Consider the following 16768-nt stretch of genomic DNA (forward strand, 5'->3'; position numbering starts at 1 on the left):
GATTTTTATGATAAAACAAGATATCTGTGAGCCAATGCTCATTAGTGATACCCCCGCTCTGATGTGAATATGCAAAATAAGCAAAGTCGACATTTAACAGAAAGTTGTCATCCGATTGGTACAAAAATATATCCCACAATATGGCATTCCTAAACAAATAGTGCATTAAAATTTAGAGCATCTGCGATAAATATTTGCTGAGAAATCCTAGACGGGTCGGATTGGTACGATAGTATCTCCCACGATCTGGCATGCCTAAAGAAAAAGTGTGTTTAAATTTCAAGCATCTGCGATGAAAAATGCGACAGAATTTTTTTTATTACGGACGGACAGACAGACAAACAGAAGGACAGACAGACACACAAAGGTAAAACAGTATACCACCTTCTCCATCGGATCGGGGGTATAAAAATACTTTGAAGCTTAGGATCGGAAAACCATAAGTAAAGTATTACATGTACATCTAATACAATCCTTGATTTTATATTTTGAGAAGAGAAGCACCGGGCATTCTATGAATAAACCAAAAACATTTATTTAAGGATTACCTAAGTTTGCCATGAACTTGAATTCCATGGGCCCGTTTCTCAAAAAGGCGTAAATCTGGGCTGAAGTTAGTCCGACTAACAAAGTTACGCCAATATTTAGTCGGGTCTAAGTTGCGTTTCTGAAAAAGGCGTAAGTTAGGGTTTAAATGTCGAAAAACTTAGACATCTCCGCTGAGTACTAAGCATGCGCATATCGTATTTTGTTTTGCTTTGAGGCTATGGTTATATGTGGTGGATCAATTTTCCAATTCATAGTACATGTAGTACAAGAGGTTTCAGAAACCAAATATGTGACAATTAAATGCATTGTAGATGATATTGAGGCACAATCTTACATATTGATTGAACGAAACAATACATAGAAATTAACTTCAATGTTCGTGTAAACTTCAAATATTTATAGAATACATGGACAAGGTACAGTGGATATGCCCCAATACGTCTGCAGAATGAGAAGTATGCTTCATAGATACTGTAGATCTTTAGATATTTTCAGATGCTGGGATAAGGCTTGATTCTTTTTTATCAATTCACTATATCATTTATAGAAAATAATATGACCATGAGTATAACAGCAACCAACTGAAATCGAAAATATCTACTGTATAAATAATATTACATGAACCTTGTCAATCTTCTGTTCCAATATTGAAAGAATGTAGACAATGACATGGAAACGATTCTTGATTTTCTGCGATTCAAATGATAATAGTTTTGAAAGATATTAATATCAACAATTAACAAGACAGGAATTATCAACATTTGAGGCCGGGGTCTCCCCAACTTCCTTTCCTGTTTTGGGTTTACATCGATCTATTTTTTTTTGGGGGGGGGGGGGGGTGAAAGTAATATACACCTTCCATAAACAGGGAATAATTCGCCCTGTTTCATTTTCAATCATTTCACCCTCGTTGTCAGCGGGCAAATTTATGTTGATTTTCAATATCTAATATTAAGTAACTTAGGTAACAGCTGTGACTTGGCGAAGTCACGACCGAGTGAAACTGTTTGTAAGTGTAGAAGGACGGAAATATAACCATGTATACAGTATCTTGATTAAAATAAAGATATAAAAGCACTTATCTAAGAACACCCTTCCTATTTAAAGAAAGTTTTAAAAATAAAAGGCTTACAAGTTTAATGGAAAAGGCATCTAAAAATTCCCCTATCCCCTTCCGGATAAGACATTTTGCATCTTTGCGATTTTAACAAGTGCATGCGAGTTTTACTTTCTTCCTTTTTAAAGAAAGTTTTATAAATAAAAGGTTTTTACAAGTTTAATGGAAAATGCAAAATGTCTTATCCGGAAGGGGATAGGGAATTTTTTTAGATGCCTTATCTAAAAAATCCCCCATCCCCTTCCTGATAAGACATTTGTCATCTTTGCTGTTTTAATAAGTGCACGTGAGTTTTACTTTTTATCCTATCTGCTTTAGGTTATTGGGATTGGGTGTATACAATTGTTTATATAATAAGTATGACAAATGCAAGCTAGTTAAATTTGTAAATAATGCACACTGTTGTAAAACTGCTAAAACAACGCTTTTGTATTGCAAGTCGACAACTTCGAAATAAAGAAAAATCCCTTGATATACGTACATCTTAAATGTGATGAAACAAAACTATCATGAATTCAAGTAATTAAAGATCAATTCAATTAAATGAGTACAAATAAACAATGCATATGAATATGCACGGATATCATTGACAGTACATGTGCCCCATACTTTTTTTTAAAAAGAATTACGATCGATGTTAAATATGAACGCAATTGATCACTTCATCCTAGAATTAATAAGATTAATAAATTTGATTTCCAAAAATTCAAGGTGTGCATGTGAAATTTAATAACAATCGATAACCTTGACAAACGCTTGTCAACAGATCTAAAATTGATGCACACTCTGCACGCTTCTAAAACATATTTTTAAGTAATATTTTAACAAACAAAAATTGATTGTATCTAAATGCGAGTTCATAAACATTCCAAAATACATGTAGCTTTCATACGGTTTTGTAAAGATACTAGGAGCAAAAAAAAAAAAATGAAAATGATAATGCTTACGTGTTGTAAAGTTTTCAGTAATACATGTATATGTAAAGAACAAACAACCACACACAAGGACAAATTACAAATGTAAACGTTTTGAGTTGCTCCTATTCATAATTTTGAAATCAGTTTCGTTTCACAGGTTCAAATTTGATTAGAAACATTAAATTCTAGTTCATGCTTACTGAGAATTGATTAAAAAAAAACAATAAAATATAATCTATTCGTACTTATATACATCTATCTTCTTGGGGAATAAATGTTTAATTTAGAAATAAAGCATTTTTTGAATAATTGTGTTTATATCATTTATTGGGGTAAACCCATTCTTCACACTTTAGGTAAATTTTATTACGAGTAGTAATGTATATTACATACGTTTAATAAGGTGAGCCCATTATTTATCAAATTGATTTAATCTTATTTTTTTTAGAAATAGAGACAGTTATCGAATAATAGGTATTTCTTAAAGTTATATGCACATGTACAAATAACACATAAAACAAACCAAAAAATAAAATTATCTGTATATTTTGCCTTAGAAACAAAACACTCGCCATTTTTTTGCACAGACTAAGAACTTACGCCTACCCATTAGCAGGCGTAGATTTAAACTCAAATTTAGTCCCGACTAAGTTTACGCCTTTTTGTGAAACGCAACTTAGTCTGGTTTTGAGGTCTAGTCCCTGATTTAGTCCGGACTAAGCTTACGCCTGGACGTAGGCCTTTTTGAGAAACGGGCCCCATAACTACACCGATTGGTAATTGTATGATAAGCTATCAATTTAGTCTTTTTGTGTCTTGTATGCATACAGTGCACTTGCGTAACGGACAAGAGCAAACATCACTTAATCTTCCTCTTTTGAATTCAATGAATCAATGAAGTTCATATTTTTCTTGTAATTGCTAATCTAATATGGAAGATAAAAACGCTTATGCAAGCTCACATGACATGATCATCAATGTATATTTCCTATTTAGATGTATCCTAGAACGTTTCAACTTTTTTGCAAACTGAATAGATTAATGTATAGCCAATTTATGATTCAATACGATTATTTGATAATTTGATGAAATTGAATTTTCCAGGGGGAAGGGTCCGGACTCTGTAAACTGCGTTTATAGATTGATAATTAGATCAACATCTCAAAATATTACAAAAAAATATAGAATGATTTTTACAATCATGTTTTCCAACTCACTTTTGCAGTTAAAGCTGTAGCATTGAAGAATGAAAATAAAAAGATTTTTCCGAACAAGTAAGACTTTATCGTAAAATATTACTTGATTTTATTTGGATTGTGTTTTTCAGCTCACCTGAACCAAAGGTTTAAGTGAGCTTTTCTGATCACATGTTGTCCGGCGTCCGTCCGTCTGTAACTTTTTTTACGTTTTTTACCTCTTCTCTAAAACAACTGGGCCAAATTTAACCAAACTTGATACAAAGCATTCTTATCTAAAAGGAATTTTAAATTATAAAAATAAATAATCCCTTTTAAAAGAGGAGATAAGTAAGAAACAGTGAGTGTATAGGGTGTGTGTTTTTAAAAATGATCTTCTCAAGAAGAACTGCACCAGAAAAATCAATATTTATTCAAAAGCTTGTACATATAGTGAAGTGGTTAAATTGTAAAGTTCGTGACCCCCAGACCAAATGGAAGCCCCGGCGGGTTTCAAAGTTTGAGATAGAAATACGTAGGACAAATGTGTGAAAATCTCCTCAAGCGCCACTGTACCAGAAATGTCAATACCGCATACCGAGTATTTTCTGCGGCTCAAACTTTTGGCGGTTTAAGCTCTTAAAAGTATCAAATTATATTCTGCGTTTTCAATTTCTGCGGGTACATAAGACCGCAAAAAAATACATATGCTTACATGGATATGACTTAGGCAACGTAAACTAAAGAAGCAAACTTAAACTATTGTAGCGTTTTTATTTCCGTATTAATACAAAATATTAGTATTCACACAAGCATACAAGTTTCTTTCATAACTGTTAAAAGACAAGATTCAAATACTTCAGTAGATAATTCCATCTAAAATGAGTGCAGTTTTATACACAATGTATCTATAATCAATGGGCACAATACATGTAGATCACTGCTCACATGATGGAAACTTGTAGCCATGATTTTTGTCGGATTAGTTAATAGCATGAACTTGGACAAGCCATTTTGCCGACAATGGCTTTAGAAAATTAATGAAAGTCGCAGATCAACGGGTGTCAAAGTTTGGTCAGTGTTACCGTTCACTAGCCGTTTTGATATTTGATTGGCGTACCATTTTTGAAAGCGTTCTTTTGATTTGTTTTTGACGATTTTTTGCACGGCCAAATCCATCAGCTGTAGTCGGTCGGTACAACTTGGGGGTACGAACACAATACATATAGTATTACTCTTTATATTTCAATCATTTATAAAATCTTCTCCCGTTTGCATCCTGAATACGTCAAAAATGCACAATGGTTTCTGTGAGTCAGGAAATCCCAGACGCATTTTTGTACGCGGAATCTGAGGCTTGATGATTTTTGCGGTATATATTCTATTTGTGTGGTATTGTTAGCCCAGTGGTTTGGACTGTGTACATGTAATATGCCAAGCCAGGGGAAAATCATACGCTGGGTGACAAGCTGAAGGGCATACTCTAAAACCTGACCTGGCCTGGCTTGGCCCCATTGGCCTGGCCTGGCCTCAAAGTTGGCCTGGCCTCACTTTTGGCCTCAAAATTGGCTTGGCCCCAAATTTTGGCCTGGCCTCAAAAATTGGCCTGGCCTCAAATTTGACCTCTTCAAAAATTTTTGGCCTCAAATTTATTTTTATATTTTCTTTACATATTTGATGATTTTTATTGCTTTTTTATTGATTTATTTTCAATCCATATTAAACATCTTACTTGGTGGCTGTGATAGTCTTTCAAAAATAACATGACTTTTTTTGTACAATTGAAAATATAGTACTAACAATGTATATTTATGACCAAAGGTATATCGAGTAATCCATTCTAAATGATTTTTATTCAGCAGCAATCAGCCTGTTTGAAATTCTTAAGAACTTAAGAATGTGATTTTTGCCCTGCCATTGTATAACCATGGCATGTTTTTGCAATGTATTTAGATCAAACTGCTCTCAGGATTGGACAATATCTATGTAACTCATCTTTAACCAACGACTTGTTTGAGAAAAAAAATTTGGAAGAGGCCAATATTTGTTCTAACCAACACCAAAGGTCACAAAATGTTTTGCTTTGTTCAAATTCTGATAATGACAATTCCCCACTGTTTCCTAAATATACAAGCAACACATGCATGAAACTCTACTCTAATTAGGAGGTGATGATTAATGACCATTGCTGGGTCAAGGTATCGGAGGACGCAATGTTGCAGTTGTTCACAAATGCCATTAATGAAATTAGACCGTGTGAAACGTTAAATGACAGGATAGGCGATGAATCTGACCCCAATGTAGCAGATTAGCGACAGAAAAGATTAATATTGAATTTCTGCTGGGGAGGGAAATTTGGGCTTGATCGGTGTTGACAGGTAATGTAAACAAACTGCAAATTTTAAAGTGCATTTAATTTACACAGTGACAACAATTTAATGATATGAACCAGTTTACAAATGTTTTGGATATCAATCAGGTTTGTCTCTTAAAATGATGTTTAACTTTTAAATAGGAGGGGGGGGGGCGACTCTTAGTTTTAAAGTAAATAGCTTTGGTATTGGCATAATCTATTCCTTAACAATAGTAAGAGCAGTGCTGTACATGCATGTCTTAGGAATTTTCTGTGTGTTTAAACATGGATGAAATTAATCAAACTTGAAAAATCAGTCACTTGTTGTATATATTTTTTCATATGATTATTCTTTTAACATAAAAAAGCACCGAATTTTCAATTTCTTAAAGAAATTAAAAAAAAATCAATCAAATTCTAAGAAAGTGAAAAAAAGAAAAATTTTAAAATTTGAGGCCAAAAATTTTAAAGAGGCCAAATTAGGGGCCAGGCCAAAATTTGAGGCCAGGCCAATTTTTAGGCCAGAAGTGAGGCCAGGCCAACTTTGAGGCCAGGCCAGGCCAATGGGGCCAGGCCAGGCCAGGTTTTAGAGTATGCCAAGCTGAAGTTGTGAATTACTTGTGCAGGAACAAATTCCCCTGTCAGTGTGCCTACAAATTATATAATGGAGCAATTATATTTATCAAGACAATTTTCTTTTTACATCATACAGTCATTAATTACGTAGCTAATCTTTGAGTGCATTGATCTAGCTGTGAATCTGTAAGAACAACAATTACATAGTATTATTAACCGATAAAACAAAACAAACCCGCAAAAACTGCCGTTATCTTGCGCTTTTCGTCTAACCCAACAATCGGGATCTTCTGAGAACCCTGAATTTCCATGGTCCAGTTTGATACGGGGACGTAGTGTAGGCTGGTGTGGTCCCAATTATAAATAAAATCAGGTGATATGTCATTTTCTGTGACGGCAGTAGTTTTAAATCTCTGTTTTTATTGCATCAAACTTTTCATCAGGAAAGTGTTTTCGCAGTACAGCTTCCGCGGCGCTTAAGGTACCTCACTACACCCAGACTTATACTTTTTAAGACACTACGTTACAAGATGGCGATTTAAATGTTTTGTTTAATTGTTTATGTTTTTCGATTTGATTGTCATCGTAGACAAGTAATGAACGTATTGGGCTTCTGAACCGCAGATCATGAGTTCGAATCCGCCTGGAGCTTTTGTTTATGTTTACTAAATTAAATTTTCGAAAATGTAATTTTTCATCCAAAATTGCACATTTTTTTGCCTCTTTGGCTTGAATACTTCCTGTCCATTTTGATATCTATCACAATCAAGTAATTTTCTGCTGATTTGAGAAAATATTTCAAGGTGTAGTGAGCCACTTTAACAAAGTTTATTCGTTGTAATAAAGAATAGGCTGAAGTCTTTGTAAGGGTCATTGGGCCCCTATTCTCCGAGAGAAGTTGCTTGTCTTCAGACAAAACAATGCCCACACCAACTGCACGCACTATTGCCATGTTCACTACTCCCCCATATTTTCGCAAGTTAGTAATATAGATCTGAACATGATGATCCATATCGTCTGACAACAGAGTTTTACGGCCGCGTTTTTAAGTTTTAATTTCTTTAATTTGGCACTCCTCAGAACAATCAAAGTCCAATTTTCTTTTTCTGTTTGTAATCTCGCGTTTATATGTCTGAGTCTCTAAAATATCTTGTCGGGGTGGATAATCTGCTTTGAATTTTCCCACAGCCGCGACAGGTCATGTTCAGCGGTGTAGTTCCCGATTATGGCTCGGTCCCTAGGTAAATAGGTCGAATATGAACAACGTTTTTACTCGTTTTTAGGCGGTGGCTATAAATAGCCACGGTCTATTGCTACGGTCCTGACCGGAAGAGTATTTTTCACGGGGACCCTAGCGGATAAGGAACGATAACTCTGTTAGGCATGCAGTGTTACACGCAGTGTTTTATCTTTGTGTCGATTTCAGTATGAGAACTAATTTTAATCTTATCAGATATTTTAAGCATTATAGCAACTAATTATTTTGTACATACATTTAAATAATTTATGAAATTGTGTTTTATTTTAAATGAGCCGTTACCCTGTCTGCTTACGCGGTATCGATAATCTATGCACCAACTGCCACTTGTGCCGTTAAACTCTGTATCGGGCTGCATAAACTATATCACTGCGATAACTGGCTAAGAGATCTCACAATAATCGCTTCTTGTTTTTTATGATGTAAACAATTGTCAGAAACACACAATTTAAACAGGTTTGCCATTTCATATTTCAGCAATTAGGCTTCATCGATAAATTCAGTCATTTTCAACGAATTAATTTTAGTTGAAGAAATATATTTATTTTGATGTAGCTCATTCCAAAGAATTCGCAACAAATACTGACAATATTAATGAATATTAAATAAATTACATTTTATTGAACTTTAACCGATCAATGGCACGCTTTCCTCTACAAGTGTGCATGGTTTTTTTTAAACTTACAAAAAACTTGAAAATTACGATACAAATGTGTTTAATTTTTGACTGACCTATGATGTACCAAATTTTGTAACCTACTCAGTCTGTAGGAACATTAATTTTATTACAGGCTCCTCAATATTCACCAGACAATATTTACAACTGATGTTAACGCTTTACTTGCTGCTGACTTTCTCTCAAACACGCTAATCGATCGACCTCGGATTGTAAAATTCACGTGCAAATCGAGTCGCCATTTTACATATATACGTGTATAAACACATTTTACGATGTTTCAAAGAAATAAAGGAATTAAAGACATATGCTGTAAAACGTCTTATGAATTTCACGGCCTGTCAGCTACTGTACATGTATCTCTAGTTTGCAGCATCAAACGCTAGCTTTTTGTGAGAAAAACCAATCGGTTCAAGTCATGCAATATTCCATATACATTTATGGTACATTGTGAACGGTAATGCAAGATATAATAATTTTGTTCACTAAACAGTTTCTGACGAATTTTTTCACAATAAACTAAATAACGCAATTTGATGAGCGAAGTACAATCTGTGACTTTAATCCATATGGGCCCGTCTCTGCTATTAGAGAACCTTTTCTTTGGTTTTGGGGGGATTTTTTCACTAACAGATAAAATTATTTACTTATGTATGTAAATATCGCCCCTTTTGTTCTCAAATAATTTTTAACTCGCTAGTACAACTCTATTATGAGCATTTACAAATAGGCGGGCCTATATAAATGCGTCAGTTTGTTGCGACTCGCAATCGAAATACACACCAGTTAGAAAGTGTCATCACTCAACGAAATGCTACATCGGCCGTAGCGTATCGTAGCGTATCCATGCTATAATTGCGATAAATAATGAAACATGAAGGCAAACAATGTGCTTCATAGATGAATGTAGTATTCTGCTGAGCTACATAACCATAGCTTTCCGGAAATATTGCCGGGATTTGCGAACCCTAGATCTATTGAATAGTACATGCAAAGAATAAAATAAAATTTATATACACAGGTGTACGGTCAGAAAAACATGCGTTCAACTTGGATTTTTTTTTGTTTTTGGTGTTTTTAAAAACTAATTTTGAATGACTAGAAAAGTTTAATGTAGCAAGAAAATTGTGCGTGTTAAAGTGTTCTGAGGAGCGATAAAATATACATATGACTTTACCAAATTCATTCAAATGATTTGAATAAATCTATAGCTAAATACAACAGCTAGGACAAATGTACTTTAAAACGTTAATTAATGAAACTGCCGCGACTGAATATTGTATGATATTTTTTTTTTCAAATTTAGTGAGCAAATGGAAATAATCTACTAAAGTCGAAGATAAAAAAATTGATTGACTCTTCTGTTTCATGATGACGTGCAATCCAAAAGCAATTCCAGTTTTATCAAACAGGTTCTTGTAAACCATTCCGTTTTCTGTACACCTAAATGTATTAACTGACTATGAGGACAAAAGTAAGTGTGATGGTCCACGAGACTGCAACTTTTTCCCCGTGAAGAAATTGAAGGAAAATGTTGTCGAGAGGGACAATAAACATACTACATGTATGCCCAAATAATTAGTAAAAACCTGATAAGTATTTTATTATACAAAAGCTTTATTTGTTCTCGTTACTTTGAGAAGTCTACAATATCTTTAAAGCACAATAGTCAAATCCACACTTTTCAAAAGTTGTTCCCCTTTGCGGTGTTAAGCCAAAGGTCAAAAGGAAAAAAAAACAAAATTCCCCTTCTTTATACAATTCGGGCGTACTGTGATGAAATCGCTTTGGATTTGATTTATTCATTCAATATGTGGTGGCAACCCACATATTTAATGAGTCATTCTGGGGCAATCAAAATACATATATGTAGTACATGTATTACCCAAAACGGAGTTTTAATGTCAACTGATATAGATACAAACATATAGATACAAACATATAGATACAAACATATGGATACGAACTTCTATACTACAAAGGCTACTGTGATAAATCTATGGGTTTTCCCCAAAAGATGACGATAAAGAGACACAACATTTGTGAAGTGTGGATTGTGATCACAACTACGATTTCCACAGAATTATCCATGTATGAAACTCACGACCAGTTGTGCGAGTATGAGTTAAGTATTAGTACATGTATGAGATACTGGCTGTGGATTTTCGAGAACAATAATTACCATACATGTGATATGCCACTTTCAAACGGCGCCACCGTCTAACAGTACTTTCAGTACTTTGATTACTTCAGACACCCTTGTGTTACACTCTTTGGTCTATCTAGGGAATAAACTTGCCGATAGCTGTCCGTTAGGGTTTTTGAAGAATACTTCCGCATTTTACATTTCTTAAAATTGACATTTTTACCGTGTTCGCGGTGAATGAGAAATAACTCTCAAATGTTTTACATGTCTACTAAATACTGCGTGTGAACTTTTTTTCAGATCATTTTTATTTTTTACTCGACTTAACACACGGTCCTTATATCTGTTTAGCTATAATTGATATCGCACAGGTAACGAGATAATTAGGACGTGTGTAATACGGCGCACAGCCCCCTAATAGCGGACTGATCACGTATGAAAGTTATAGCGTCAAAATTAGTGATTTTAAAATGATTTTTAAGAATATTTTGCGTTTTGAATTTTTGCGGATTTATTGTACGCAAAATATCTCAGAAAATGAACAACCACAGAAAATACCCGTAATTTACACAAAAGCTTGTATACAAAGTGAACCCCGATCCAAAAACTGGGCCCCAGGTGGGGTTAAAAATTGCACGTGGAAATAGGTAGTGTTTAAACATTTTCTTCTCATAAATTTCACAATTTTGGTAGAGGGCTTCATGGATATCATAACTATACATTTAGTTTTTTACACATATATTTTGGAGTAGAGAAGAAATTTTTTTAAGATTTAATACATTTTTACTATATGACCACATTAGCCCCACCCTACACCCCGAACCACTGACCCAGGGGCCATGAATTTCATAATTTGGTAGAGGGCTTCACGGAATTATAACCATGCAATCAGTATTTTTCCTCACATGTGTGGGAGAAGAGAAGAATACTTTTGAAAAATTGGTCTATTTTAGCTCACCTGAGCTGAAAGCTGAGGTGAGATATTCTGATCTCATTTTATTGTCCGTCCTACTGCCTGTCCGTTTGTCTATCTGTAAATTGTTTACATTTTTAACATCTTCTCAAGAACCATCAGGCCAATTCTAACCAAACTTGGCACAAAGCATCCTTGGGCTACTAGGATTTAAAGTTGTGAAAATTAAGTACCACGCCCCGTTGAAGAGGGAGATAATTAGGAATTATTGAAAATTTTAAAGAAATTTTCAAAAATCTTTTTCTCACGAACCATTAGGCCAAGAAAGCTAAAACTTTTGTGGAAGCATCCTCAGGAAGTGTAAATTCAAAGTTGTGGAAATCATGACCCTTGGGGGCAGGATGGGGCCACATGGGGGGGGGGGGTTCGACTTTTTTTACATAGGAATATATAGAGTAAATCTTTTAAAAATCTTCTCAGAAAGCATTCAGCTAGGAAAGCTGAAACTTGTGTGGAAACATCCTCGGGTAGTGAAGATTCAAAATTGTGAAAATCATTACCCTTGGGAGTAGGGTGGGGCCACAATAGGGGGTCGACTTTTTAAAATGAATATATAGAGTAAATCCTTAAAAATCTTCTTCTCAAGAACCATTAGGCCAGAAAACCTGAAACTTGCGTGGAAGCAACCTCAGATAGTGTAGATTCAAAGTTATGAAAATCATAAACCTTCTGGGTAGGGTGGGGCCACAATGGTGGGTTGCATTTTAACATATGAATATATAGAGTAAATCTTTTAAAATCTTCTTCTCAAAACCATGAGACCAGGGAAGCTGAAACTTGCGTAGAATCATCTTCAGGCAGTATGGATTCAAATTGTGAATATCATGACCCTTTTGGGTAGGGTGGAGCCACAATGGAGGGGGGGGGGGTACACATTTTTACATAGGAACATATAGAGTAAATCTTAAAAAATCTTCTTCTCAAAAACCATTTGGCCAGGAAAGCTGCAACTTGTATGGAAGTATCCTCAGGTAGTGAAAATTCAAAGTTGTGAAAATCATGACCCTTGGGGGTTCGGTGGGGCCACAATTGGGGGTCGACTTTTTACATAGGAATATACAGAGTAAATCTTTAAAAATCTTTTGGCCAAGAAAGCTGAAACTTGTTTGGAAGCTTCGTCAGGTAGTGAGATTTCAAGTTTATTCAAATCATGATTCCCGGGGGTAGCATGAGGTCTAAAGGGGGGGGGGGTTACATAGGAGTATATAAAAAAAATATCTTTAAAATCTTTTTCTAAAAAACCATTTACCTAGAAAAGCTGTTTCAGATAGTGTAGTTTCAAATTTCTTCAAATCACAATCTTTAGGAGCAGAATAGTGTAAGGCAACATTGGGGATTTAGTTGTACAAATGAAAACATTTTATTTATTCACAAAAACTAAAATGTTATTATACTTGTATATGCTTATACTTATATGCACGCATTTTTATGTATTACTGATTCTTTAAAATTGTTTAAACTTTGGCCCCTGGACGATTATTGGGCCACACAAGGGGTCAGAGTTTGATGTAGGATTATATCCTGTATATAAACAATTGTCAAGGGTCTTTTTCAGAACTACAATGCTGAATGTGATATGAATATAAAATCATCCTGTTAGAAAAGCCACTTGATTTAGATATAAGAATATCCAGGGGGATACATATTTTTTGTATAGGATCTACATGCATTATACCACATTGTCCAGATATTTTGTATTATGACTCCATCAAGCTGATTTTATCTTGCCTATTGTTGCTCAGGTGAGCGATATGGCCCGTGGGCCTCTTGTTTTGCATATTTAGCCCTGTCTGTTACCTGTGGGGGTAGAGCCATGAATTTCACAAATACTGAGTTTACACAGGTGGCCTAGATCTTTATCTCGAGAACTACAATGCAACAGTATGTGAGAATATTATTCAGCATCCCCAAATTGTAAGGATTCTAAATTCTGAAAGCCGTGACCCCCAAACTAATACTCGCCCCAGGCGAGGTTTAAAGTTTATCATAGAAATATACTGTAAATATCTGATTAAACGCGAGGAGCATATCTCACGGATTTTAAAATCTTGCTCTCTGTTATGGGCAGATGTAAACTATTTTGAATTATGAAAAAAGATTGCGACTCTCACTACTTCATGCAAAACCATTAAATCACGAAATTAAGAACTCTCGTAAAATAAGGAATATACAATGTACCGTTTAGGAAATATGTCTAAAAATCTTCTTTTCAATAACTACAGTGCAACGGTTTGTTGGATATCAAGCAAGCATCCGTGGTTGTTGTAGATTCTCAACTGGTAAAAAAGTTACCCCCAGACTAATACTGGGGTCCCCAGAGGGGTTCAAAATGTAACATAAAAGTAAATAGGAAAATGTTTAAAAGCCTTTTTCTCGAGAACTAAAATTTGTGGGATTACTATGCAAGCATCTTTGGATAATAGAGATACAATTTTTTTAACAATAGTGACCCCTTGAACTATTCTTAGAACCCAAGCGAGGGTTCAAAATTTGACGTAGAAGTTTATAGGGAAAATGTTCAAAAATCTTCTCGAGAACTATTGTGCTTCAATTTGTCAAATTACTACGAAAGCATTCTCAAATAGTGTAGATTCTAAATTATAAAAGCAGTGACCCTCGATTTAAACTGGGGCCCCAAGAGGGATTCAAAGTTTAATATAGATCTAGCATAAGCTACGAAATAGAATGTTACAAGGAACTGTTGTTTAGGTGAGCAATGTGGCCCTGGGGCCTTTTGTTTTGTTTTGTTTTTTAAATATTAATTATAAGTTATATCTATAATTTTTATGCAATATATGCCGTATCCAGTATTATGCTTTTAAAGAAAGATATGTGGTTTTTTTTATAAAGCTGCATTTGTTATAAACTTTCTGCAAATTATACATTTTGATTCAAACGCATTTATAAGTATTTAAAAAAAATTTTGATTATTTTTTTACATTCCGGTCCGGACTGTAAACGTCTCTGTTTATAATACCATGATCAGTTTATCACATGATGCCACAAGGCTTTTAGTATGTAAACAAGAAATAGACGCAAAAGCGTGATCGGCATATAAATGTTGTTGTTATACTTTCATGTTAAATACTGAAATCTGATTGGTTAAGACGCAGTTAATAATATTTTCTATTACCCTCAGCGTTAGCAACGCACTTAGCAACGGGTAACATTAAAAAATGTTACATGCGCGAAAATTATGCGCGTACGGTTCGCTGTAGAATTCACGTTATTCCTATATAAAAGCAGTAAAATTTTCTAAAAAATTAAGACATTCAGTATAACAAAATAAATAGTGCCTGTTTGGGAGGACTGACAATGTCGGTTGACAATGGTTTTCTCGGGGTGTCAATTTCAACTGTTACCCTCCCAAACAGGCACTATTTATATAGTAGTGTTTGAAAAAAAACAACCCGAAAGACAAACTGAAGATAGATCAAGACATAAGAAAAATTTTGTGTCGAGGGGCCTCCCGAAGGAAAAATATCGATGTTCCGTTTTATTTATTGTCTCTGGTAGTCTTAATGTGTATTGATTTTGTTAACGCTTTCTTGTTATGAAGGAATATTTTTTTTCCCAACATCTTAAAGTATAATTATTATTCTAATTAATTTTGTAAACAAACTTGTGTTCATCCTCTTTCCCCACGCTGTTTCTCTCGATTACTTTAGTTGCACAGATCTACATGTAAGTGATTCTTTTGTAAATATGCATAAAAAATATTCGTTTTCCCTCAAAGTACTTAATACTTAGTGTAATGAATAAGCTGTTCTGTTTGTCAAAGTTTTTCAAATACATGTACAGCTCATCTATTGACTGATTTTCAACATAGCAAAATTTGAGATAAAAACGGCTTATATTGGTCTAATCATCTTACATTAAAAAAATTGCACATTTTCATTTTTCCTTCCTACATGTTCCTGTTATTCATGATATTTATTGTTCGTTTGATTATATCAGTCATAAAATTTACGCATAGATTTTTTTTCAGGAGTTATTCCTCTTTTTGGGATAGGATTGATATTCATTTTGATTGTGTGGAGGAACGTCCCTAGTTCAAAAACAGTTCTAAAAAGGGAAATCAATGAAACAGTGATTGGTCAAATGTTTGGAATTCAAACATTTGAGGACATAGCGTGCGTGAAATTCCAAGGACGCCTGGGGAACTTAATGATGGAGTACGTGTTCCTCTACGTCATAGCAAAAATGAAACATTTGTATCCCGTTGTTCCAGAAAACTTTGAATTGTTCCAAATATTTAACATTGAAAAAACAACGCTCGCCGCCATCGGAAAACCACCAGATTCGTGTGCCAAGTTACCCGAATACAAAGAGAGGTGGGGACTTTCTTATGATGAAAAGTTACTTGCTGTCCCACCCTACATGAGCGTGAAATTCGATGGGTACTTTCAATCATGGAAGTATTGGATTAAGTACGAAAATGAAATTCGAAAACTTTTACGGTTTAAAAATCCGATTAGACAAAAGGCCTTCACCCAAATGAGAGATATTATAGAAAAAATGAAGTTTGAAGTCAACAAGGAGAATGTTATTGTCAGCATACACATCAGACGGGGAGATTACGCAACCGAGGGGCATTATGAGTATGGAAAGCTGACACCCAATGAAACTTATTACGCAAACGCCATGCAATATTTCAAAACAAGGCACAAAAACGTATTATTTGTTGTAGGATCTAACGATATAGACTGGTCAAAAGAAGCATTGGTCAAAGAGAAAAATGTGTATTTCTCGACAGGAAATTCACCGGCAGAAGACATTGCTTTGCTTTCTCTAGCTAATCATACAATAATGTCCGTCGGTACTTTTGGTTGGTGGATCGGATGGATGGCACAAGGAACTAGTGTATTCTATAAGAACATTTTCAGACCTCAATCAAATTTTTCTTTAGAATTCCGAAATAATTCTATTGCTGATTTTATCTATCCTGGGTGGATTCCAATGGAATAAAAGTTTCAATTCCCTTATGATAAGTGTGTTGAATTATTATCTGCGGACACTATGATTATA

The 16768-nt window shown here is 34.6% G+C and overlaps 1 protein-coding gene across 1 annotated transcript; it reads left to right on the plus strand.

The window, feature by feature from the left end:
* The first annotated feature begins 1880 nt into the window (after window positions 1-1880).
* Window positions 1881-16768, plus strand: LOC117684676 (galactoside alpha-(1,2)-fucosyltransferase 2-like). The gene is made up of 3 exons (XM_066067494.1): window positions 1881-1952; window positions 3809-3857; window positions 15729-16768. The coding sequence occupies exons 2-3, from the start codon at window positions 3830-3832 to the stop codon at window positions 16706-16708; spliced, it is 1008 nt and encodes a 335-aa protein (XP_065923566.1). The 5' UTR covers window positions 1881-1952; window positions 3809-3829; the 3' UTR covers window positions 16709-16768.

This window comes from Magallana gigas, chromosome 7 (assembly GCF_963853765.1).
Source record: "Magallana gigas chromosome 7, xbMagGiga1.1, whole genome shotgun sequence".
In the NCBI taxonomy this organism is placed as follows: Eukaryota; Metazoa; Mollusca; class Bivalvia; order Ostreida; family Ostreidae; genus Magallana; species Magallana gigas.

Excerpts from the sequence above, each read along its gene's own strand:
- LOC117684676 (XM_066067494.1), top strand. The coding sequence starts at position 3,830 with ATGAAAATAAAAAGATTTTTCCGAACAA. Across the intron at positions 3,858-15,728 it reads AAAAAGATTTTTCCGAACAA|GAGTTATTCCTCTTTTTGGG; the intron begins GTAAGACTTTAT and ends ATTTTTTTTCAG.